The sequence below is a fragment of the Oncorhynchus kisutch genome, linkage group LG4, assembly GCF_002021735.2.
Source record: "Oncorhynchus kisutch isolate 150728-3 linkage group LG4, Okis_V2, whole genome shotgun sequence".
Taxonomy (NCBI): Eukaryota; Metazoa; Chordata; class Actinopteri; order Salmoniformes; family Salmonidae; genus Oncorhynchus; species Oncorhynchus kisutch.
The window spans coordinates 65,356,105-65,383,569 of record NC_034177.2 but is presented as its reverse complement, the minus strand read 5'-3'; the positions used below and the strand labels follow the sequence as shown (position 1 = coordinate 65,383,569).

The 27,465-nt window shown below is 41.5% G+C and overlaps 1 protein-coding gene across 6 annotated transcripts; it reads left to right on the top strand.

Moving 5' to 3' along the window:
* Nucleotides 1–1,251: 1,251 nt before the first annotated feature.
* LOC109889849 (zinc finger protein 318-like) lies at nt 1,252–27,416 on the top strand. 6 transcript variants are annotated; one of them, XR_002255350.2, is made up of 12 exons: nt 1,252–1,732; nt 8,846–9,889; nt 10,059–11,277; nt 13,248–13,330; nt 13,438–13,537; nt 13,641–13,960; nt 15,803–15,997; nt 16,758–16,857; nt 18,614–18,732; nt 21,433–24,241; nt 24,355–24,391; nt 24,478–27,416. XR_002255350.2 is itself a non-coding variant. In XM_020481603.2 (10 exons), the coding sequence occupies exons 1-10, from the start codon at nt 1,457–1,459 to the stop codon at nt 23,947–23,949; spliced, it is 5,973 nt and encodes a 1,990-aa protein (XP_020337192.2). In that variant the 5' UTR covers nt 1,252–1,456; the 3' UTR covers nt 23,950–27,416. The 6 variants fall into 6 exon arrangements, 1 of the variants encoding a protein (XP_020337192.2); XR_004209827.1 differs by having other exon boundaries at nt 24,341–24,391; XR_002255348.2 differs by having other exon boundaries at nt 24,355–27,416.
* The last annotated feature ends 49 nt before the right edge of the window (nt 27,417–27,465 follow it).

Sequence of the window (27,465 nt, the reverse complement as noted above, 5' to 3'; positions counted from 1 at the left end):
TAACAATAGTACGCAAGTATAAACACCATGGAACCACGCAGCGATCATACCGCTCAGGAAGGAGACGTGTTCTGTCTCCTGGAGATGAACGTACTTTGGTGCGAAAAGTGTAAATCAATCCCAAAACAACAGCAAAAGACCTTGTGAAGATGCTGGAGGAAACCGGTACAAAAGTATATTTTTCCACAGTAAAATGAGTCCTATATTGACATAACCTGAAAGGCCGCTCAGCAAGGAAGAAGCCACTGCTCCAAAACAGCCATAAAAAAGCCAGGCTACGGTTTGCAACTGCACATGGGGACAAAGATCATACTTTTTGGAGAAATGTCCTCTAGTCTGATGAAACAGAAATAGAACTGTTTGGCCATAATGACCATCGATATGTTTGGAGGAAAAAGGGGGAGACTATCAGGCCGAAGAACACATCCCAACTGTGAAACATGGGGGTAGCAGCATCATGTTGTGGGGGTGCTTTGCTGTAGGAGGGACTGGTGCACTTCACAAAATAGATGGCATCATGAGGGAGGAAAATTATGTGGATATATTGAAGCAACATCTCAAGACATCAGTCTAAGTTAAAGCTTGGTCGCAAATGGGTCTTCCAAATGCAGAACTGAAAACGTGTGTGCGAGCAAGGAGGCCTACAAACCTGACTCAGTTACACCAGCTCTGTCAGGAGGAATGGGCCAAATTCAAGCTTGTGGAAGGCTACCCAAAACGTTTGACCCAAGGTTTTTAAAAATGTAATGAAATGCTACCAAATATTCATTGAGTGTATGTAAACTTCTGACTCACTGAGAATGTGATGAAATAAATAAATGCTGAAATAAATAATTCTATCTACTATTATTCTGACATTTCACATTCTTAACATACAGTGGTGATCCTAACTGACCTAAAACAAGGAATTTTTACTAGGTTTACATGTCAGGAATTGTGAAACTGAGTTTAAATGTATTTGGCTAAGGCGTATGTAAACTTCAACTGTCTGTGTGTGTGTGTGTATATATATATATATATATTTCGGGGATTGGGAGGAGGGTCTGTTAATTTACGGGCTGTGGTCGGAATTAGCATGGCTCTTTTATTTTCTTAGTAGTATGGGATTGGGAAGGACTCGGACGATTTAGGTTTTTGTTGTATTTTGTTTAAATCTAACCGTAATCGACCACACACTCCATCACAGTAGGTGGCGGCATGCACCGTTCACGTTAGTTGGCGGACCGCTAATATATGAAAGAAGAAGACAAGGTTTTTCGGCTCAATCAGGCCGGAAATCGTAACACAGTGAGCGCTGTGTTCGTCAAACAAACTGAAATAGCTACATGGTAGTTAGAATGTCATTATCACTAGCTGCAGACATACAGTAAGTAATATAAAACGGCAATGTGTATAAAAATCTATTCGGTATTAAGTGGCTGTAATTGATAGGAAAAGTCCAATTTAACAGTAAAATATGTATCGTGGACGGCCTCCACCTCGAGGGTATCCGCCGCCGTACGAGGGCCGTGGTCCACCGCCCCGTGGTCTTACGCCTGGCCGGCCGTATCCTCGGCCTCCATTTAGAGAAGAACGGGGCAGGCCCAGACCGCCGTTTGAGGGTTACCATGACGGACCACCTCCAGACCAGTACAGACGTTCTCCACCGCGCAGGAGGTATACTTCAGCTGGTTCAGGAAGTCGCAGAGGACCAGGTGGTGAATACTGGGGCAGCGGCCCTCCCCAAAGAGAAGTAAGTACAATCATTATTTGCATGTTACTGCTACCTGACCAGCCTACCACGAGTTAATTACATTGGTAAACGTAGCAATACATATATTTTTTTGCTTTACTAGGCTAGTTAGCATAACCATTTGATCACTGTTTATTGTATGCTGAATCAGTAACGTTATCTGGTGTGTATACATTACGTTTTGCAACGGAAACCGTTTATCGTTTAAGAACCAATCGGAAGGTAACTGTGTGGGGTCGACCTTAATTTGTCCAATAGAAACTCATTTTCGTCACAAAACATTTTCCGCTTGGATTAAACGGTTTCTGTTTGAAATAAATCAAGCAACAGACGAAACGTTTTGCAACTGAATCGACATAAGGAATATACTTCTGTGCAGGGGAGGAGACGATGAGTATGACAAGTCTCCTCTAGCCCAGTTAGCAACCATTCATTTTTCCATTAGACAGTTCTGCAAGTCAAAGTACGTTTGGTACTTTCACTGAGCAACTTTAATCTTTTACTGCCATCATGCCTGGTATGTGCTTCCACAAAAAAAAATTTTTTTACGAGCACCCCAAAAAAAGTATTGTTTTTGACCAAATCTCTTCAGAAAGATTACTATAAAAACATTGTATACTTAATCTATTTAAATACAGGGGTGAAAGTAAGGAGGTCTGGTACAGTGTCCAGGCAAAATCAATAGTGGGGGTACGCCATACCTGTAAAACCTTAGCCTATCACAATAATGAAAACAATTGCTCATTCATCCCCCCTTCTCTCCTTTGTAACTATTCCCCAGGTCGTTGCTGTAAATGACAATGTGTTCTCAGTTAACTTACCTGGTTAAATAAAATACATAAAAACAAATGTCAAGAAAACTGTAGGCTATTACTCCATTATTTATAATTACCGTAAGTGTCAGAGGCAGGAAAAATTAGCAAATGGAAACGGGTGGACAGCCTACGCTCCAAAATGCAATGTGGTTCGACAAGAAAACAGACATTTTACCAAGGCAGAGATGAATGACTGACACGAGACGCGCACAAACAGCAGTGGAGGCATTCATTCTGGAGTACTGACCATCACCAAATGTCATTAAATTTTTGATGTTTTGTGTAACAGATGTCTTTTTCCATTCACCACTGTTTGGAGGTTGGAAATATGTTGCTTGTGGATGAACATGTTTGGGTAACCTAGTAAAAGAGCCCTTTTGAAGTGATTGTTTGACAATCAAGTGAAAACATGACTGTTTTGGTTTATGCTGATGATGTATTTTGGGAGAGAGGTAAGCAGCCTGAAACTCCTGAAACCTATAGCAGTAGCCATTGCATGGATTGAGGGAGACAATGCCGTCCTGTCTGATGTTCAGACTCTGCTTGCAGATGTAAGAGAAGAAATCCATATTGCCCTGCCCACTTCACTGTTGTTCCAAGCAGAGGAAACTGCAGTTCTGAAATGCATCAAAAAGCATGAAGACTATTGCCTGAAGCCCATACATGCCGCAGCGTACATGTTGGACCCCAGGTATGCTGGAAAGAGCATCCTGTCGGGTGCAGAGATCAACAAGGCCTATGGTGTCATCTACTGTGTCTCGCCACCTTGGCCTAGATGAGGGCAAGGTTCTTGGCAGTCTGGCGAAGTACACTTCCAAGCAAGGGCTTTGGGATGGAGATGCAATTTGGCAGTCGTGCCAACATATCTCATCAGCCACCTGTTGGAAGTGGACCTTGTGGATCTGAGGCTCTTTCCCCTGTTGCCTCATCATCCTCCAAATTCCACCAACATCAGCCACATCAGAGCGCAACTGGTCCTTGTTTGGAACACACACCAAAGCACGCAACAGGCTGACCAATACAAGGGTTGAAAAATTGGTGGCTGTCCTAGCAAATTTGAGGCTTTTTGAGCCTGACAATGAGCCATCCTCAACAATATTTGAGAGTAGACATGGGAGAAGACATGGAAGCCTGGGAGGAAGACAACCAAAGCTTTAGTTTCTAGGCTATCATTTTACAGATGTATATTGAAAATGTTTTTGGGAGATGGATCATTCAATATTCCCTTTTGTTGTTCAGTGCAATCATCCCATGTGAAGAGTCAACTCATTTCATTAAAGTTAAATTCATAACTAAATAGTTGTTTTTATTTCTATCAGAAGGAATTAATCATAAGTAGACAATTGTAAATAATAAGGTAACAGGTTTATGTTTCTGTCTCCATATGATATAGTAAATATATCCAATGCAAAAATAATCAACTTTTAAATGGTATTAATATTAATTAGCATATTCCTGTTAATTCCCACAAAGGTTCCACCTCTGAAAATTCCCCAAAATGGGGTAAGTCTGTGTCAGAGCTGTGTGTAAGTAGTGTATGCAAACCATTTGGGATTTTCAACCCAATGTTTCTTAGCCTAACTGCGCAACTTATTTTTCTATCCTCAACTCTTAGCCAAGAGAGACTGGCACGCATAGTATTTATATCAGCTCTCTGATTACAATGAAGAGCAAGACGTGCCACTCTGTTCTTGGCCAGCTGCAGCTTAACTAGGTCTTTCATTGCAGCACTTGACCACACGACTGAACAATAATCACAATAAGACAAAACTAGAGCCTGCAGGACTTGCTTTTTGGAGTCTGGTGTCCAAAAAGCACAGCCTCTGTTTATTATGGACAATCATTGAATCTACATGTTTTGACAATCTACGGTAAGTCGAGTAATTTGGTCTCCTCAAATTGTTCAGCCACACCATTCATTACCAGATTCAGCTGAGGTCTAGAACTTAGGGAATGATTTGTACCAAATACAAAGCTTTTAGTTTTAGAGATGTTCTGGACCAGTTTATTACTTGCCACCCATTCCAAGACAGAATGCAACTCTTTAAGCATTTCATAGGACTTCATTAATAGGACTTCATTACAGACAGAAATACTCCTCAGTTTCATAAACTGTCTGGGTGGCTGGTCTCTGACGATCCCTCAGATTAAGAAGCTGTATGTGGAGGTCTTTCTGGTGTGGTTACACATGGTCTGCGCTTGTGAGGCCGATTTGGGCGTACTGACAAATTCTTTAAAATAAGGATACACGATATATCTGTGAACATATCAGAATCGTCCGATACCGATATTTGCATTTTTAGCTAATATCGGCCGATTCTGATATGTTCACAGATATCATGCATGTCTATTTCAATGCTCCGATGTGCAAAACCGATGTCAAAGCTGACGTGCATACCTATATAACATAGGTACATGACTTTAAGATGCCACGTTAAATTTTGCACTACACGTGCAACACAGCATTCCTATAAACTAGCCCGCAATGTCTGCTGTGTGGATCGACAGTCAACAAGTCGAGCAGTCATTTGAAAGCATAACAAAATTTCAGCGAGACAACTCAAATGTGAAATCTATTATAGCCAAGATAATGGAATTCATTGCCCTTGACAATCAACCGTTCTGTCGTGGGTGATGTTTGCTTTCGCCGACTGGTCGAGCACCGGTCCACACTACCAAGTGCGCTATTTTTCAGATGTTGCGCTACAGGATTTACAGTAATAGCGTCACTGCTATTAAGCTTAAGTAGAACCTGCAGTAATTTATTATTCTTAGCAATGATTTAGGAATCCTTGTGAGTGGGTATTAGCTAGGTTGCCACTTGTTGTTCGCCTATTGAAATTGAGCTTCAGTTCATGAAAATAAATGGCTAGTCAGCAACTTAACCCTGTTGCCCAAAGCTAATGTTATAAGCAGCCAGCTAGCTTCATCTGGCTAGTGAGGCTTGACCACACTGGGTTATGTGTCGTGAAGCTAGCCACAATAAGTATTAGGCACAACAATGAAATTTGCAGTTTGCCTTCAAAATAAAGGTATGTTATAGACAGTAATAGAAATAGTAGAATTATGGCTTACTTATATTTTGTAGGCTAACCGCAAAGTCCACTATTGTGGAAAATCCTTATTGTGGCTAGCTTCACATAGATGGGTCCGACACCATAAATCAAATAAGAACTGTCTCATAAATTAGGGTTATTTTAGATGCTGACACCTAGCTATATACAGTTGAAGTCGGAAGTGTACATACACTTAGGTTGGAGTCATTAACTTTTTTTTTCAACCACTTCACAAATTTCTTGTTATCAAACAATAGTTGTGGCAAGTCGGTTAGGACATTACTTTGTGCATGACACAAGTCATTTTTCAAACAATTGTTTACAGACAGATTATTTCACTTATAATTTACTGTATCACAATTCCAGTGGGTCAGAAGTTTACATACACCTAGTTGACTGTGCCTTTAAACAGCTTGGAAAATTCCAGAAAATTATGTCATGGCGTTAGAAGCTTCTGATAGGCTAATTGACATCATTTGAGTCAATTGGAGGTGTACCTGTGGATGTATTTCAAGGCCTACCTTCAAACTCCGTGCCTCTTTGCTTGACATCATGTGGAAATCCAAAGGAATCTCAGGAAAAAAATTGTGGACCTCCCACAAATCTGGTTCATCCTTGGGAGCAATTTCCAAATGCCTGAAGGCATTCATCTGGACAAACAATAGTACGCAAGTATAAACACCATGGGACCACGTAGTCGTCATACCGCTCAGGAAAGAGACGCGTTCTGTCTCCTAGAGATGAACGTACTTTGGTTTGAAAAGTGCAAATCAATCCCAGAACAACAGCAAAAGACCTTGTGAAGATGCTGGAGGAAACAGGTACAAAAGTATCTATATCCACAGTAAAACGTGTCCTATATCGACCTAACCTGAAAGGCCGCTCAGCAAGGAAGAAGCCACTGCTCAAAAACTGCCATAAAAAAGCCAGACTACAATTTGCAACTGCACATGGGGACAAAGATTGTACTTTTTGGAGAAATGTCCTCTGGTCTGATGAAACAAAAATAGAACTGTTTGGCCATAATGACCATTGTTATGTTTGGAGGAAAAAGGGGGTGGTTTGCAAGCTGAAGAACACCATCCCAACCATGAAGCATGGGGGTGGCAGCATCATGTTGTGGGGGTGCTTTGCTGCAGGACTGGTGCACTTCACAAACTAGATGGCATCATGAAGCAGGAAAATTATGTGGATATATTTAAGCAACATCAAGAGATCAGTCAGTTAAAGCTTGGTCACAAATTGGTCTTCCAAATGGACAATGAACCCAAGCATACTTCCAAAGTTGTGGCAAAATGGCTTAAGGACAACAAAGTCAAGGTATTGGAGTGGCCATCACAAAGCCCGGACCTCAATCCTATAGAAATTTTTTGGGCAGAACTGAAAAAGCGTGTGCGAGCAAGGAGGCTTACAAACCTGACTTGGTTACACCAGCTCTGTCAGGGGGAATGGGCTAAAATTCACCCAACTTATTGTGGGAAACTTGTGGAAGGCTACCTGAAATGTTTGACCCAAGTTAAACAATTTAAAGGCAATGCTACCAAATACTAATTAAGTACATGTAAACTTCTGACCCACTGGGAATGTGATGAAAGAAATAAAAGCTGAAATTAATCTCTCTCTTCTGAAATTTCACATTCTTAAAAAATAAAGAGGTGATCCTAACTGACCTTAGATTGAATTTTTACTTGGATTAAATGTCAGGAATTGTGAATAACTGAGTTTAAATGTATTTGGCTAAGGTGTATGTAAACTTCCAACTACAACTGTAGTTAATTTGCTAGCTAACTATAGCTATTGAAACAGATGGTGGTAGTGATATTTGATGTGTTTTTTTGACATGCAAAGACCCAAATGGCTTTCATAGAGATCCTGGTTGAGAATGAAACGACTGAACAAATGAATAACGTAACAGCACAGCAAGTAAGTGAAATAAATAGGTTTTGATTATGTTTTACTGGTAATGGGGACATAAATAAATGCCAACACCAACTTTTTGGTGTGTGTGTGTAACCTTCAACTAGGCAAGCAAGTTAAGAACAAATTCTTATTTACAATGACGGCCCAGATGACCCCGGGCCAATTGTGAGCCGCACTATGGGACTCCCAATCACGGCCACAGCCTGGATTTGAACCAGGGAATGTGTGTGAACTATTTAACTGTACTGGAATGCTTAAAAGACTGCTAAAATTGAAAATATCCGTCTCGTTTTTTTTTGTCAAGGGAAATATCAGATGTGGGTATCGGCCAAAAATGTTAAATCGGTGTATCACCGTTAAAGCGACGTTAGAGGCGGCTTATGGTAGAGAAATTATCTGTTAACAGCTCTGGTGGACATTCCTGTAGCCAGTATGCCAATTGCATGGCCCCTCAACTTGAAACATCTGTGGCATTGTGTTATCACAACTGCACCTTTTGTCCTTTTAATGTTTCCAGCACAATGTGTAATGATTGTGCCGTTTAATCAGCTTATTGCTATGCTATACCTGTCAGGTGTATGGAATATCATAGCGAAGGAGAAATGCTTGCTAACAGGGATAAACAAATTTGTGCACAACATTTGAGAAATTAGCTTTTTGTGCAAATGGAGCATTTTTGGGAACTTTTATTTCAGCTCATGAAACATGGGACCAACACTTGTTGCGTTTATATTTTTGTTTAGTATAAATCCAAAGTGGTGTGGCGCAGCCCCCTGATTTAAAAAGTGCTGTGGCAAATGCTGCCTCGCCACACGTTTTCCTGGCGGCCCTGGTTGTAGGTAATGAAATAAATAACCTTTCGGGATACTGTACCAACCTGTGCGTGGCAGTAATGAGTGATTTTATTGGTGCTGAAGAGGTGGATTTGGCACGTGATAAAAAAACAATATAGAGATTATTTACAGACAATTTTTTAGGGGTTGCTTATAAATGTTAAACTTTTTTTGGAAAGTATGTATTGGTTGCTCACAAACTCCATATTTTGTGAGTACCGAATGTATTTTGACAATGTTTGCAGAGCTGTCTAATGGGAAAATGAATGGTATCTACCTGGGCTAGAGAGAAGACTTGACATTCATTGTCTCCTCTTCTACCCTGATACTGGTTAAATTGTTAGCTGGAACTGGAAGTTAGTCCCGTCCCTTGCACGGGCTCATATTGCCTTTTTTACTGGAGCAATGCATCAATTGCACAAAATGCTGTCTTATCATTTCAAAATCCCTGTGTTATGAAACTGATTACATATCTATTTCTGTCATTAGAGATCTCCATCTCCCCGTGGTGGCATCCCCCCTGACCACAGTCTGGTCATCACTGTGGGCAATGAGTTGACTGGACCACCTGGGGTAGGGCTACCCTCAAGAGACTACCCTCCTTACCTGCCAAAGAGGTCCAGTTATGACGGCCCTGATGACCGTGGCCCCAGGAGGCAGAGTCCCAGCAGGGGTAGAAGCCGTCCTCGTAGCCGCAGCCCGGGATTCGGGGGACGGAGCAAGAGCCGTCCTCGTAGCCGCAGCCCGGGATTCGGGGGGCGGAGCAAGAGCCGTCCTCGTAGCCGCAGCCCGGGATTCGGGGGGCAGAGCAAGAGCCGTCCTCGTAGCCGCAGCCCGGGATTCGGGGGGCGGAGCAAGAGCCGTCCTCGTAGCCGCAGCCCGGGAATCGGGGGGCGGAGCAAGAGCCGTCCTCGTAGCCGCAGCCCGGGAATCGGGGGGCGGAGCAAGAGCCGTCCTCGTAGCCGCAGCCCGGGAATCGGGGGGCGGAGTAAAAGCTGTGTCCGAAGTCGCAGCCCTGCAATGGGGGTACGGCGCAAAAGCCACGCTCGAAGCCCCAGTCCTGAAATGGGGGGACGGAGCAAAAGCCGCGTCAGAAGTCACAGCCCTGAAATGAAGGGACGGAGCAAAAGCCGGGCCCGAAGCCGCAGTCCTGAAATGGGGGGACGAAGCAAAAGCCGGGCCCGAAGCAAAAGCCCTGAAATGGGGGGGCGGAGCAAGAGTCGTGGAAGGAGCAAGAGCCGTCCACCAAGCAGGTCCCGAAGCAGGAGTGGGAGTCATGGCCAGAGCTATGGACGGGCCCGCAGTAGGAGCAGAGCAAAGACTGCTGGTCCACGCAGGAGCCGCAGTGTCAGTACTAGCAGCAGTAGCAGGAGCAGCAGGCGAGGTGATAATAACTTAAAGAAGACAAGTGGGTTCAAGGAGCTGGAGTTGGCCCGTCGCCGCAAAGAGTTGGAAGACATGCTGAATATTCCCACAAAGTCCATCCTGAAGAGGCGCATGGACTCTGAGACTGACTCCCCGTCATATGTGCAGGTAGTGGACATGTTATTTTCTTACTATGTTAAATTAGCTGTGTATTGTGTTACCCATCTCTATACTCACTCTAACCCTGTCATCCCACAAGGCTTTTTTTTCTTCATCCAAATTACTATTCATGATAAATTTGGTTATCATAGATTATTATTTTGTTTTTGTTTTGCAGAACAGTGATTCTCCAAGAGTTGACCCTGCTGGTGAGGCTGAGGCAGAGCGTCTTCTCTCAGCTATGAAAGGCATGGACCCTATCATGTTGGCCACCATGCTGGGGGAGCTGAGGGATGACCCACACATGGCCCAGAGTAGGCTGGACCACAGTGGGATTGCAGGGATCCTTGACCTGTTGGGAGGTGCACCTGCACCGCAGGAGGAGAAAAGGAAGAGGGTACCAGACATTGACGATGAGGAGAAGTTCCTTTATGGCGATGAAGATGATGTAGAGCGGGGCAGGGCTCCAGCAGAAGCTCCCCGTCAGCACAGTCTGTCAGAGCTCTATGGTGATATTATGAGTGATCCGGCACGCTATGGCACCTCACCGCACCTAGAGGGCCGTCCTGGTATTGTAGATCCGAGAAGCTCTCGTCAGCAACAAATGGACATGAGGTATCGGCATCAAAGCAGGTCCTCTGCCATCCCTGACCATAATATCAAGGTTGAAGAGCCTAATGACTACCCACCAGGAACAGGGCCACTGGAAGGGAAGGAGAAGCAAGACGTGGAGGAGTACGAGAAGATCCAGGACCTCCTCAAAACCATCGGGCTGGACCTGGGGGTGACAGAGATCAGCAAGATGGCTGCCAGGACTCAGGAGCGTCTGCATGGAAAGAAGCCCCCTCCGAAAACTCCCTCCCGTCGACCTGGCAAGAGGCGGGATCGCCGTGACTCTTCAGGAAGCTCAGACAGGAGCAGGGGCAGGCGTAGGAGCTGCAGTGGGAGCAGCTCTAGCAGTCGTAGCGACAGCCGGAGCCGTAGTAGCAGCCGTGATAACAGCAGGAACCGGAAGAAGTCACCCCCATCTGACAGGCACAGCAACCATGGGAAGACTCGAGGCGGCAGAGAGGTGAGGACTGAGGACAGTAGCTGGGGGCAGAAGGCTTCACAAGTCCCTGAAACTACTCCAGTGCCACCCACCCACCCATCTCTCTCCATGCCTGCCTATGCCCAAGCCCAGGCGCATGGTCTGGTACCACCCAACTATCCACCTCCCGGCTATGGGCAATATGGGAACTGGCCTTACATGCCCCAACAGTGGCCCATGTACCCACCTCCATCTATGGGCATGCCACCTCAATCTCCCATTGAAGATTTTCCGAATGCTCCGCCTTTTGACAGACCATACCTTAAAGTTATCCAGCCAGAGTTGCACCAGGGGGGTGATAGAAAGGGTGAGAATAAACTGATGGCATTGAATAAGTGGATGTTTAATGACTTGTTCATTCCGCATCAATATATACTGTACCAGACAAAAGTTTGGACATACCTACTGATTCCAGGGTTTTTCTTAATTTTTACTATATTTCTACATTGTAGAATAATAGTGAAGACATCAAACTATGAATTAACACATATGGAATCATGTAGTAACCAAGAAAGTGTTAAACACATTTTTAGATAGCCACCCTTTGTCTTGATGACAGCTTTGCGCTCTTGGCATTCTCTCAACCAGCTTCACCTGGAATGCTTTTCCAATGCTCTTGAAGGAGTAGCCACCCTTTGACTTTAACCTTTATTTAACTAGGCAAGTCAGTTCAGAACAATTCTTCAAATTCTTCTTATTTACAATGACGGCATACAATGGCCAAACCCGGACGATGCTGGGCCAATTGTGCGCCACCCTATGGGACTCTCAATCATGGCCGGTTGTGATACAGCCTGCATTCGAACCAGGGTAGTGTAGTGAAGCCTCTAGCACTGAGATGCAGTGCCTTAGTCCGCTGCGCCACTTGATGATTGCCAAGAGTGTGTAATGCTTTCTCTCAACCACTTTCATGAAGAATGCTTTTCCAACAGTCTTGAAGGAGTTCCAACATATGCTGAGCACTTGTTGGCTGCTTTTCCTTCACTCTGCGGTCAAACTCATCCCACACCATCTCAATTGGGTTGAGGTTGGGTGATTGTGGAGGCCAGGTCATATGATGCAGCACTCCGTCACTCTCCTTCTTGGTCAAATAGCCCTTACACAGCCTGTAGGTGTGTTGGGTCATTGTCCAGTTGAAAAACAAAATGATACTCCCACTAAACCAGATGGGATGGTGTATTGCTGCAGAATGCTGTGGTAGCCATGCTGGTTTAGTGTGCCTTGAATTCTAAATAAGCCACTGACAGTGTCACCAGCAAACATCCCCACACCTCCTCCATGCTTCACGGTGGGAACCACACGTGATCATCCGTTGACCTACTCAAAGACATGGCGGTTGGAACCTAACATCTCAAATTTGGACTCATCAGACCAAAGGATAGATTTCCACCTGTCTAATGTCCGTTGCTCGTGTTTCTTGGCCCAAGAAAGTCTCTTCTTATTATTGTTGTCCTTTTAGTAGTGGTTTCTTTGCAGCAATAAGACTATAAAGGCCTGATTCATGCAGTCTCCTCTGAACAGTTGATGTTGAGATGTCTGTTACTGCATTTATTTGGGCTGCAATTTCTGAGGCTGGTTACTCTAATGAACTTATCCTCTGCAGCAGAGGTAACTCTGGGTCTTCCTTTCCTCTGGCGGTCCTCATGAGAGCCAGTTTCATCATAGCTCTTGATGATTTTTGCGGCTGCATTTGAAGAAACTTTAAACGTTCTTGTAATTTTCCGGTTTGACTGACTTTCATGTCTTAAAGTAATGATGGACCGTTGTTCCTCTGCTTATTTGAGCTGTTCTTGCCATAATATGGACTTGGGTTTTTTACCAAATAGGGCTATCTTCTGTATAACACCCCTACCGTGTCACAATACAACTGATTGGCTCAAACGCATTAAGAAAGAAAGAAATTTCACAAATGAACTTTTAACAAGGCACACCTGTTAATTGATCTGGATTCCAGGTGACGACCTCATGAAGCTGGTCGAGAGATTTCCAAGAGTGTGCAAAGCTGTCATCAAGGCCATGGGTGGCTACTTTGAAGGATCTTAAATATAAAATATATTTGGATTTGTGTAACACTTTCTTGGTTACTACGTGATTCCATATGTGTTATTTCATAGTTTTGATGTCTTCACTATTATTCTACATTGTAGAAAATAGTCAAATTAAGAGAATCCCTGGAATGAGTAGGTATGTCCAAACCTTTGACTGGTAGAGTAGAGTTTGATCAATGAAACTGCAGCACATAACTCCTGTCTAATTTTGTACATTTTTCCTGTATAGCATCATCCAATATGGCCCCTCAAGATAATGGCAAGGACAGGAGGGTTTTAGAGGAGCGAAATAATGAAAGCCAAAAACAAAAGGTGGAGTATTCAGCTATCCACTTTAATTCAAATGCCATTTGACACTGTTTTGGCTGGTTTTGTTTTCTTTCCATACACTCGTTCTCTAATGATTCTCCATTTTGTAGGTTCTTGAAGAACGGGAAAAACTGAGACGAGACAGAGAGATCCGCATGAAAAAGAAGGATTATCTCATGAAGGAACTAGAGAGATTGAGGAAACAGCAAGGTACTTCAATCATCTCATTTCTTTCCTATATTTCTTTCTATTTTAAGTCATAAATGTTCATTAGGTTTTGTACAGTTGGATAAAAATTGTATTGTCTTGGTAGGGGAGCTTCTGCGCAAAAAGCGGCGTGAAAAGGATGGCCATAAGGACCCGTTACTGTCTGAGATCAGTCGGCTGCAGGAAGAGGTCATGACTCAGATTGCTGAGCTCCGCAAAGAGCACGAGGTAGCAGAGAAGAAACGATCCGAGCTTGACAAGGTGGCTCTCATTCTCGGTCTACAACCAAATGACAAGCCCCGGCGAGAGGGTAGGGGTTCTGCGGACCTTGAGCAGCCAACACACCCACCACCTCCAGAGAAAGAGAAGAAAAAGGAGCGTGCTCACATCCGAGAGAGATCACCTGTGGCCCATGCCTCTGCTAAGGTAGAATTCCGTAAGCTGCTCCAGGCACAAGCCAGAGAGCTGAAGTACTGGTAGAACCCCTAAAACCTTCATTGCTGCAGAAACATTTTTTTTGTTGCTGAAATTGACATGTAGCCTTCGCTTTATTTTAGAATATCAGTCTAAATGACTTCTTGAATAACTATTCATAAGGGCTGGTTTGGATGCAAATGTCTACTTGCCCTTGTCTGATCCATTAAATACCAGTAAGCAGTATTTATTTTGAATACCTGGCATTTAGCCTTCTGCTTATACATCAGATATGGGGTTAATCAATGTTGGTGCAACTACTCAGTCTAACCTGGACATTCCGTGTGCTCTGTCATATGTTGGTGTTGCCCAAGAGGCAGAGTTGGATCACAATCTTGATTGAAAAGTTCCCTCTTTGTATGCCAATGTCTGACCCAACTGATCTCATAACTGGTCTGCAAATACATGCATGTTTACAAATGAATGTGTTTTATACCTGCAACATAGGTGGAACCTGTTCACTTTCATATGGCCAACAGTTGTGATTAAGCTTAAGCTCTTCCTACATTTTACAATATTTTTTGGAGCTCACTGTATTTGTTTATGAAAGACCACAACCATAACAAACCTTTTCTCTGAAATTGTTTCTGGAGATGCCAAACTCAGTAAGATGTTTGCATTAGAAGCTTGGATATAGGGTATTTACATTCATAAATTGAAAGGCGGCCATCCTTTTCCCCTGTTTGTAATTTAACTGTCATTTAATCGAAAGCATTCTTCGCTATCAACATGTAGCTAGAAGATCAGAGATTAGTTGGGATGAATACTTTGCATACAGAGAGGGATCCTAATTATGTGGCCTGTTTTAATCCTTTTCAGTGGCTCTAATTCTTTCAAATTTGTGTTTTAAAAAGAGAATGTTAATAGGGTGGTCACTCATCTCTAATTTCTCATTCAAAAAACGGAATCGTAAGGTATTTTATTTAAATCATTTAAGTTATTAAATATGTAAACTGTTGTTTGAAGACAAGAATACACCAAAATGTAACATTTTATCTTTACAGTAGAGCGGCTTGGCATCTTAAAAGTCAAATGGATTTTAATGGCGGGGGTGCATACGCTTGTAGGAATTCAAATATGACGTCATGGTTTTACCACTTATTCCATTGAGTTTTTAAACTACTGCGCGCAACATGGTTCAGTGCCCCAATAAATCAGCACAATATACTTTCCCCGATTTTTCAAATTGCCTGCGTCATGGCGTTTAACTTGGATCATGTATACTGGGCTTATGACGATACAAATAAGAGTAACGGAGAGCAACGTACAATACGGCAAACTTGGTAAACAAGGCATGTGTTGTAAGTGCGTGGGTGCCGCAATCTTTATGACCTCTGCTATTGGAAACTCGACTGAATTTTAGCTGTTTGGTTGAGAGGAGTGAATCTCTTTAAATATCATACTTGATGTTTTTCCACTCTACACTCATGGTCTGTGAACAGCACTCATTGAGTCCATTTCTCTCGACTGCTCTGCTCACAAATCAGACCTTAATTTGATTTTTGACCATTAATTGGTGGAGATTAGCGTACAAGGATACGACGATATGGGTCCTATATTAGCCTTAAACAGGATTCTCTGATAACTCACGAGTAACTCCCTCAAGGCTGGAACACAGATCGCCTATGTTGCCAAGGTAAGAGATTTTGAAAACTTCAGTGTTTGGGGATCATCGTAAAATTCTCTTTATCGAACATCTGTTTTAATTTTAACACTCAAATGTATTTTTTTGTCTGCTTCCTCCAGGCCTATTTCGCTCTTTTGCTGACTTGTGTAACTTCTGTTCTTCATTAGGCAGCATCGTCGTCCTCAAGAGCCTCTCCTGAAAAAACGAAGAAGAAAGCCCCCGCCAGTACCCAGCCTCCTGAGACTCCAGCAGACCTGTTTGAACACTATGACGCTGGGAACCACTGGTGCAAAAGCTGCAATGTCACCTGTGGTTCCATGTTTGATTTTTTCACGCACTTGCACAGCAAATCGCACCGAAAGGTTTGTGTACTATTTGTAGAATGTCCCAATAAGACTCCAGCTTCAGCAGTTCTGTGCTCAGGAGTTCTGCTGTGGAACCAGTCACATATCATACAGAGAACAGCCAAACTATCCTTGCTAAGCCACGCAGTAAACAAACACTGAGCTAGCTACAGTGTTGCTGAATGTAGTCTTATTAATATATTTTGCAAGTGTTTAGGACGCTGTGCTGTACTTGCGCTCCAGCCCTGCTGGTAACTGCAAGATAAACAATTAGATTGCATGGCCAGAACTACTGCTTTATAATACATTATTAGCTAGCGTTGTGTGACTGGTTTGGTGATGGTATGATAGATAGCTAGTCGAGTTTACATTTTAACTTTACATTTTATATTGCTTTCTGATAAACACTCAGATGGATTAATCTCTTTACAGGCCTTGTTAACAATGAAGTCAGCTAGCTAGCTAGCTAGTTAGCTACCTTGAAAAGGAATGCAGCAGACTCCTGATTATGATGCTGAAAGCCTATTGGCTGTTCTCGGCAAGGATCTCTTGAGCACAGAGCTGAGGGGCTGATCGGCTGGACCTGTGCCCTTCTTGGATATTCGATCATACTCAGTGAATTGAAGAGCTTTTGTTTACTATCATGAGTGCGGTCTCCTGTTCCTGTTTTTTGTCCCCCATCACTGGCCTGATTTCCTTTTACCTTTTCATTTGAACTGTTCAGTCCCTTGTATTTTTACAGCAGATTGGTTATGCTTTTTTGTTTTCCACTTTGCAGACTCAGGATCCTTACAATCGACCGTGGGCGTCAAGTTCCTCCAACAATGACAAGAATAAGATTCACTCTTCAGGAGAGAAAATGACTAAACCTGCTAAAGGTACAAACTTAAATCTTTTATTTTTCCCTTTTTCTAAATATTTATTATGTACTGTTAAATGTTGTTCGCAATCTTTTACTGCCACAGTTTGCAGACACTGAGTTCAAAATGTGCATAAGAAATAAGCATTGATTTCTAAATGCAATGTAAAGGGGATCCTATTTTGGGCAACCTTTATAGTCAAGTACCAATGTCGACAGTGGGTATCATAACTATTCACCTCCTTGGATTGCTTTACATTTTGTACTACACAGTGGAATTGAAATGGATTTGTCAACATTTTGTGAACGATCTTCAAAAAATAACATTTGTCAATGTCCAAATAATTATTTATTTTAAATGTATGAAAAGTAAAACTCTAATATACCTTGATTGGATTAGTATTTGCCTTGAGTCAATACATGTTAGAAACACCTTTAGCAGGGATTACAGCTGTCAGTCTTCTTGGGTACGTCTTTATTAAAAGCTTTGCATACCCGGATTGTGCATTATTCGCCCATTTATTCTTTTCAAAATTCTTCAAGCTCTGTTAGTGTTGGGGATCATAGCTGTACCGCAATTTAAGTCTTGCCATACATTTTAAAGCATATTTAAGTCAACTAACTTGGCCTCTCAGGAACATTCACTGTCCTCTTAGTAAGTGACTCCAGTGTAGATTTGGCCTTTTTGTTGTAGGTTATTGTCCCGTTGAAAGGTGATTCCTCCCCCAGTGTCTGGTGTAAAGCAGCCTGAAGCAGATTTTCCTCTAGGATTTTGCCTGTGCTTAGCACCATCCCATTTATTTTTATCTGGAAAAACTCCCAGTCTTTGCTGATGTCAAGCATACCCATACCATGATGCAGCCATCACCATTCTTGAAAATAACCAGGCCGTTACTCAGTGACGTGTTGGATTTAGCCAAAATATAACGTTTTGCATTTAGGCCAAAAAGTGTATTCCTTTGCTGTGTTTTCTTGCACTATAACTATATAGTGCCTTGTTGCATACATGATGCATGTTTTGGAATACTTTTATTCTGTATATTTATATTGTTCTTTTCACTCTGTCATTTAGGTCATTATTGTGGAGTCACTACAATGTTGTTGATCCGTCCTCTGTTTTCTCCCATCACAGCCATTGAACTCTCTGTAGCTGTTTTAAAATCACCCGTGGTTTCTTGGTGACATCCCTGAGCAGTTTCCTTCCTGTCCTGCAGCCCAATTCAGGATGATGACTATCTTTGTTGTGTCTGGGTGGTTTAGTACATCATCCACAGTATAATTATTAAAGAGATATTCAAAGTCTGATTTGTTATTATTACTCATCTACCAATCACTGCCTTTTATGAGGCTTTCGAAAAGCTCCCTGGTCTTTGTAGTTAAATCTGTGCTTGAAATTAAATTCTTGACTGAGGGAACTTAGATTTTTTTTTTATATATATAATTTGTAACTATTTGTAGAATTTTCTTTCCCCTTTGACGTTAAGGAGTATTTTGTCTAGATCAATTACAAAAAAAATCACAATTAAATCTGTTTCATTCCCACTTTGTAATGTCATTTATTTTGAAAAATTCCATGGGGTTGAGTACTTATGATATCCACTATGTATACAAATGTTGATGTTATGTAAATATGTATGCTTACGGAATAGACCTAAATGTAGTAATCTACTTTTACAAAAAGTTTTCCATGGAGAGCATAGTAAAGGTACAAATCTGTGATTGTTCCCGGGCCATTAGGTGTTTTTTTAAAATGTCTATTTTTTTCCCTCTCATAGGATCTGAGTTTTTGGTGCCAGTGAGGGGATATTATTGCCAGCTTTGCGAGGAGTTTTGCGGGGATGCAATTTGCGCTGAAGATCATGCCACGAGTCAACCTCACAATGAGAAATACAAGGTAGGCCGTTTCTAGTTGGGAGTAGGGCATTATTTCACCGTGAGGTACATTTTATCTGAAATTCGGCACTCTGGTTTGGACTCCTGGAGCTTTTGGGAAAATTCTACACAATGTTTTGTAGAATTCTTGAAAATAACTGTTTCAGGGTACGATTTGCAAGACTCACATTTAACATGATGTTAGCAAGCTAGCTTGTTTACAACGGGTAAAAAGTTCCACGCAACTTGTGCTGCTGCGTCACATTACCTGGTACTCTGGTCCTGAATCTTGGACCTGCTACTCAGGTCCAGGATTAATTTCAGCCAAGGTTCTTTTGCGTTTCAAACATACTTTATAGCGCAGATCAGGGTACCAAACGCTCCAGGATCCTGATCAAAAGTGACCTAAGGCTTTGTTTGGGAAATGCTTTTGTCATTTCCTCAAGTTACGTCTTGAACAGTAGAGGTTGACCGATTTATGATTTTTCAACGCCGATACCGATTATTGGAGGACCCAAAAAATAAATAAATAATAAATAAATTTAGAAAAATCCAATTTTTATTTTTTATATATGTATTTGTAAGAATGGCAATTACAACAATTGTGAATTACCACTTTAAAAAAAAAAAAAAATTATATAATGCATAAAATCCTTTTAGTCTCAAACAATGAAACATGTTCAATTTGGTTTAAATAATGCAAAAATGCAGTATTGGAGAAGAAAGTAAAAGTGCAATATGTGCCATGTAAAAAAGCTAACGTTTAAGTTCCTTGCTCAGAACATGAGAACATATGAAAACTGGTGGTTCAATATCCCCAATTCTTCAATATTCCCAGTTAAGAAGTTTTAGGTTTTAGTTATTATAGGAATTATATAACTATTTCATTCTATACCATTTGTATTTCATGTACCTTTGATTTTTGAAAGTTCTTATAGGCACTATAGTATTGCCAGCCTCATCTCGGAGTTGATAGGCTTGAAGTCATAAACAGCACTGTGCTTCAAGCATTGCGAAGAGCTGCTGGCAAACGCAGGAAAGTGCTGTTTGAAGGAATTCTTACGAGCCTGCTGCTGCCTACCACCGCTCGGTCAGACTGCTCTATCAAATATCAAATCATAGACCTAATTATAATATAATAATAAACACAGAAATATGAGCCTTAGGTCATTAATATGGTAAAATCCGGAAACTATCATTTCGAAAACAAAACATTTATTCTTTCAGTGAAATACGGAACTGTTCCGTAATTTATAGAATGGGCCATAAGTCTAAATATTGCTGTTACATTGCACAACCTTCAATGTTATGTCATAATTATGTACAATTCTGGCAAATTAATTACGGTCTTTGTTCGGAAGAAACGGTCTTCACACAGTTTGCAACGAGCCAAACCCAAACTGCTGCATATACCCTGACTCTGCTTGCACCGAACGCAAGAGAAGTGACACAATTTCCCTAGTTAATATTCCCTGCTAAAATTAATTTATTTTGACTAAATATGCAGGTTTAAAAAAAATACACTTCTGTGTATTGATTTTAAGAAAGGCATTGATGTTTATGGTTGTTTTTTATAAGATAAGTGTAATGCTAGCTAGCAACTTAGCTTGGCTCCTTGCTGCACTCGCGTAACAGGTGGTCTACCTGCAACAGTCTCCTCGTGGATTGCAATGTAATCCCGATTCCCGATTGATATGAAATATTGAATTTGACCCTAATTAATCGGCCAGGCCATGCCGAACACTACTACTGAATTTATTTATTTGTGCGCAGAGTAGTCTTTTATTCTCTGCTTTACTATGATCAAATGGTATCGGAAATATGACATTAGCCTTACAAACCGCATAGTATATCATTACAGCAGTTGCTTGTATATACCGGTATGTTGGCTACTAATACATCGAACTTGCTAGTATATAACTATCTAAAGAACTACCCACGTTTATTGACTTGATTATTTACGTCATTCTTAGCTAAGTGGTATAGTCGTTCAGCGTTTGCAATGGACATTGTTAATGAAGTCATAAGAAGTCTAGCTAGTAATTTGTTAGTTATTCTAACAAGGTAGCAAGATGTTGCATAGCAGCATCAACTTCCGGTAGACAGGTGAAGCGTTAGTAAGGGTACTGTTAGTTTACAGTATACTAAAATGAACATGTAGTATATACTCATTAAGTGTGTAGTATACAGTATGTTACTATAGGTGTTCAAACACAGCTATAAATTACACCTAAATTATAAAATTATATAGATTTCCTCAAATCTGCAAACCAAGTTGTTTGTTCACCTAGCCACTGTCACAAACCGTTAACTTAAGCATTTTCTAACCCCCCCCCCCCCCCCCCCACCACCGCAAAAACTATATTAGCATGTTTAAATATCATGTCCAAGTCATCCCAAAGTCTCCAGATTGTGTTGTCAATGACTTGATTTGAAGTTAAGAGAATTTGGACATTACCTTTAAAACATGCTAAATAATATTTGGTACATTGGCTCACAATAGTTTTTGGTTAGAAAATGATAATGTTAGTGTTTGGTGTCAATGGCTAGGTAAACAAACTCAAATTGTATATTGCAGTCTCTTTGTCCATAAACTGCTTACAAGGTAAGGAAACACATGTTTTTGTAATTTGGGTAGACTGTTCCCTTGAAGTCAAATTTTGGGACAGCTTGTTTACATTTCACTCTAATGACTTGAATATTTCTTTGGTCCTTCTGCCAGAAACGAATGTATGAGTATCCGCTCTATGAACAGAGAAGGAACCTGGATCGTCAAGCTGGACTCACGTTGGAAGTTAGTGACAAAAAGCACTCTGAGCTTAAACGTAAACACGAAGAGGAAGAGTCCAAAAAGAGCAAAGAGAAGGAGGAAGGGAAACCTAAACGCAGCAAAAAGGAGGAGGAGAAGTCCAAACACAAAAGGGAGGATGATGTGGAGAGGGTCAAGTACTGCAAAAATGAGGAAGAAGAGAGGTATTTGTACCGCAAGAGAGAGGAGGAGGAGGAGCGGTACAAACATGGTAAGGAGGGAGGAGAGCGGCCCAAGTACAGTAAGAAGGAGGACGACGAGAGATACAAGCATGGCAATGAGGAGGAGCGGTTCAAAAATCGCAGGGAAGAGGAGGAATGGTTCAAAAATCGCAGGGAAGAGGAAGAGAGGCTCAAAAACCGTAGAGAGGATGAAGACAGGCCTAGGTTTAGCAGGGTAGAGGAGAGACCCAAGTTTAATTGGAGGGATAATGAGCAGGAGGAAGAGGAAGACCGGTCCAGATATGGGAAGTGGAAAGAGCCCAATCCCAAATGTAGCAAGAAAGAGGAGGAGAGGTATAGATCAGAGAGGGAGGAAGGGAAACCTAAGGAGGAAAGACAATCAAGAAAAGAGAAGGGTGGGTGTCAAAGGGAGGAGACGTCAGGATCTAGAAAGCAGTCTGAGCCTGAGAAACCCAGTGACCCTCCCAAAGTGTTCTGTGGTCCTAATCCAGCATTGAGAGCAAAGCTGCGCAAGAAAAGTGAGGAAACAGCCAAAGTGGAGCCAAAGGTTCCATCTGCCTTCGGTAAGTTCAGCTGGAAAAAAAAATTAGAAAATGAGCTTGCGAAGGAGGCTGAGAGAGTGGCTGTTGAGTTTCTGAAGGAAGATGAGGAGGTTGAAGAGGATGACGACCCAGATGCATTTTCAAAGTCTTTGGCCGCAGCCAAGAGCATTGCTATCAAACTGTCAGGGAAGACAGTCATCTCCCCAACTAGCGCATGGGTACCCTTCAACTCTGGGAAAATACGCCCAAACCTTCCTGCTCCTTCCACAGTCCTGAGAAAACCCTCTGGACTTGGGCCCTGGGTATATGCTAAACCGGCCCCTCTCAACACCTTTCTCTCTATCAGACCACCCGGTGACGGTGACAGTGACGTGACACCTCTGCCTGTCATACAGAACCAGCCTAAAAATGACCCAGTACTGGCAGCAGACATCATTTCCAAAGCTTTCTGTGGTGAGGAAGTGGATTTGAAGAAGTCAGCAGAGGGCACTGGGAAGCCAGGTCCCACTTCACCAGATGAAAAGAAAGCTTCCTCAGCAGAGTCTTTTAGTCAAGCCTCCACATCTACTCCTTCAGCAGTGATGCCCGAGTTCAAGACTCCCCTGCCTCCCCTGACCATGATGACCATGAAGTTTGATGTATCTGCACCAGGAGTCCCTGAGAGTGAGCAGAATGTCCCTGTGATGGTCACACCCCCTCCTTTCATGCAGAGACCCCCAAGTGAGGTGATGAACAAATCAGAAAAACCAAAGTCTAATCTAGCTGCCGCAAAAGCCCAAGATTTATTTGACATATTCTATAGCAGCATTACCACAGCCAGTACCACATCCATCACCAGCACAGCCACTAAAGCAGTTGTAGACTCCAAAGGTGAAACAAATGACTCAAAGAACAGCGAAGCCTTGGCGACTACGGCCTCACAAATGGAGCAAACCCAACCCGAGCTAGCAGCTCTTGAGAACAGTAACACCATTGAAACTGAAACTCAGGAGTCCGAGACTGAGAGTGGGTTTGACCCACAGGCCACTAAAGCAGTGGCAGAGTCCAAAGCTGCCCTGAATAACTCAAATAACAGCGAAGCCTTGGAAGCTACGGCCCCACAAACAGAGCAAACCCAACCCGAGCTCCCAGATCTTGACAACCGTAACACGGTTGAAACCGACACTCAGGAGTCAATGGAGACTGAGAGTGGGTTTGACCCGCAGGCCACTAAAGCAGTGGCAGAGTCCAAAGCTGCACTGAATAACTCAAATAACAGCGATGCCTTGGAGGGTACGGCCCCACAAACAGAGCAAACCCAACCCGAGCTCCCAGATGTTGACAACCGTAACGCGGTTGAAACCGACACTCAGGAGTCAATGGAGACTGAGAGTGGGTTTGACCCGCAGGCCACTAAAGCAGTTGTAGAGTCCAAAGCTGCCCTGAATGACTCAAATAACACTGAAGCCTTGGAGGGTACGGCCCCACAAACAGAGCAAACCCAACCAGAGTTCACAGCTCTTGACAACAGTAACACCATTGAAACCAACACTCAGGAGTCAATGGAGACTGAGAGTCGGTCTGACCCGCAGCCCAAGGAAGAGACTCCTGAGGATGCCCCCGTACAACTGGATAACCCATCAGATTCTCTTGGTATCTCAACAGAGACCCTGGATCTCCCAACAGAAGTGCTGGGCTTAGACCTCTTTGATTTTAATCTTGATTAACAGACTCCACTAGACAGCAGGCCGTTGGAAATTTGTGTTTTTAGGTAGTTGATGGGATTAGACGGGAACAAGTAGCAACCCACACAAATACTGCTGATTCGGAAACTAAGCCCTGTTAACTTGATGGCCCTAGCAGGCAGCTCGAATTTGAATGGAGTGAAACTTCCACTAAAAGACTTGACTTTCATATTAAGTGATGAATCTTCAGAACTTTAGAAGCTTGTTCTGCAAGCCTTTTGTCTTGAGAATTTTACTTCTTCGTTCAGCAAAACCTTTCTTTACTTCTTAAAAGGTAATGTACTGTACCATGCTTATTGATTACTATGGTTTTTGGTATATCCACCTTCAGACTCTTAAGAAATCTGTTCTTTTCTCTTTAAATGATTGAAAGGTATTTTAATACAGGAACAAGAACTCACGTTTAAGAAGAAAACAGAATTTGGTAAGGTAGTGCAGCATGGACCAAAAGATATCCGAACATGGCTTTCTTTGACAATTACACCATGTAATATCTGTCACTCTTTACAGCACCCTCCAGAAAAGAAGATGTGGATATAGATACTCATGAACATAACCTTGGAATTGTTGATCTTTTAAAAAAAAACTAATTTGTTCACTGACTTTACTATGCTCAATGTTATTCTGTGTTAGTAAAAAGAAAAAAATGGTTGTCCTTTATCTGTTGTTGCTAAAGTAGAGTTCAAATAAATTTCAGTGACCACAACATTTTCTCTGTTATTTCTCAGACCTTGTAATCAGACATTGGAAACATAAAACATCATTATGGTGTGCTTAAGGTTGGGTAGGTTACTTTCTAAATGTAATCCCTTAGTTACTAGTTTCCTGTCCCAAATCGTAATCAGTAATGTAACTTGATTACATTGTTACTTTTAGATTACTTTCCCCTTAAGAGGCAATAGAAGAAGACAAAAATGTATGCTACCAATTGAATGACATCTATTGAAGCATCAATCAATGTTCAAGTTTACATAGTTGGCCATATATGGATGTCAAATTTTTCTTTATGGGTTGGTTATGTAGGCTTCTTCTAACCCATCGCTTTCTACTACATATAATAAATCATCTTAACATTAAAAGCCAACATCTATCTCTGGCATTCCAATAAATGTTATACCCCTTGATCTTAAAGAATAGGACTTGGAAATATGGATGTATAGATTAGCCAAATTGTTTTACCTGAGCATAACCTCAAAACTAAGGACTTATTAGCCAGCCCTACTCTGTTTATGATTTTGTTGTCATGGAGACTGATTGGGCTCATTGATTCGAGTTGAAAAATAAATGCTGCGCTCATGGAATGGCATACTTTGAGCACTACTGAAAAGTGCTATTTACATTTGAAAAGTGAATGTCATATGCTACATTCGCTAAAGGCCTGTTTGCCTGTTTGTTGGTGGCACTTTAAACAGCTGCATATTATCAAGATATCAAAGGTAAAATCAACAGATGAAACAATAAAATGGTTTCCCTGCCTCTTTTGGTGAAAAGCTGAGTGATGGGCCTGGAGAAATGTAACCACTCTCAGATAAATAGACAGCTATGGATGCAGGGACTGACCATCCATGATATAACGTTTTTTAACCATGTTATGCTATACAGTATTTGTTTACATTCACAATGTTTACAAACATTGGAGTAAAACAAGCTTATATTTTGGGTTCCCATGGAGTGTGACAGTTGAACTTAATTCATGAGTCATTTTTAACTTATTCTTCAAGAATCAATGTGTGTGTATGTATGTGTGTATATATATATGTGTATGTATATGTGTGTATATATATATGTGTATGTATATGTGTGTATATATATATATATATATATATATATATATACACATACGTGTGTATATGTAGCAACTACAGATAGACTTAAAGGGGCAGTCAAAAGTGCAAATTTGAGCGTGTGTCGATTAGACCTATGGATTTATTTGTTGACAGTGTGCATTAGATTGGGCAATAAAAGCCCCACTTTTATTCCATAGGCTGGGATCCGCACTTCGGAGCTGTTTCAAGAGCGCAATTTTCACTGGCTGTCACCTGGTTTCAAAAACAATGATTTGATAGACAACTTAAACTTCTTGAATTCAACCATTATTAGGTTCAAATACACATTTAGATTTGTGAACAGCCATCCACAACAACCACAATCCGTAAGGCGAAAATAGCTAAATGAGAGTAGCAGTGTGATTCATATCAATGCGCTAAGTAGATATCAATAATAACTGATATCTGTATCGCCGTAGACTACACCACTGCTGTCATCCTTTACCAAGCGTTTATTCAAATTGGATAATCTTTGGATAACTATTGGAAGACATAGCTTGGGACTGTAGCCAACAAAAGCCTATTCCCGGGTTCCATTAAACATATTTGGTTTTTCATCATAGATGGTCAGACTCGCTCAGGTGGAACGGATTTAAATGTGTGCCTTTTTTTTCCAATGCTGGTTTGAATGTCATTGAGAAAACAGAAGTGTCAAATATTTTTTTCTGCTAACATACTTTCTGAATGTAAAAGTAATCTAGTTTTTCAAAAGTAACTGTACTCCGATTACAATATTGTTTTGCTGGTAACGGATTACAGTTACCGTTTTTGTAATCCCTTACCTGTAAAAATCAGATTTTGTAATTCCTTACATGTAAGGGATTACAAAATTATGTGTAATCCGTTACTCCCCAACCCTGGGTATGTCCATTGCAGTCGAAAGGAATTCTGAAGGAAAAACCTCAGTGGCAGCAATTCAGAAAGGAACAGAACAATGTTGTTATTATGTATTTATGTATGTACATAGGTGTTCTTTCTAATTGTGTGGATGACAATGTTTTTGTCACTTACCTGTGTATGAGTAGTATGGCAAAGCTGAGGGCAGCATGAACAAGGCTTTTGGCTCATAGTTAAACACTATTACTTTAAGAATTAATTATAGAATTCTGAAAGGAATTGATTGGACTTGGGTTAAAAAGGTAGACCATATCTGAAGTTTCTGCATAATGTTATGTTCAACAATGCCTGCTGGGAGATCAGTCTTCTCTTCAGAAAAAGGTAAGGCCACTCTAAACAATTAAGATTTGATTTTCCTGTGAATGTTCAGTGAAATGTGGATCGAATAAGGCAACACAATCTATACATGAGGGGAATTTATCTACTTGTTACATATGTTAAACCAGGGACAGTCTGTCATAGGATATTGCTGTTCTCTGTCTCATAACAGTCATTACTCTGTCACTGAATAATTATTCAGCTGTACTGAAATGCTCATTTCTATTCATGTATTTTATTGACTGTGGTTAATACTCTATCGCCACTGGTACCATATCAGTGAATTATTGCTCACTGTAAGATCTTTGGAGCATGGCCTAAACTGTTTGGCTTATTTACTCTGTATGTGTTTAAAACCTTGCTCAACCAATGTCATTTCATTTTCCGAATAAATTATCTTGAAGGGAAGCTCATTGTCCATATTGATAATGAAAAAAGGGTGCAGATCATTGCCAAT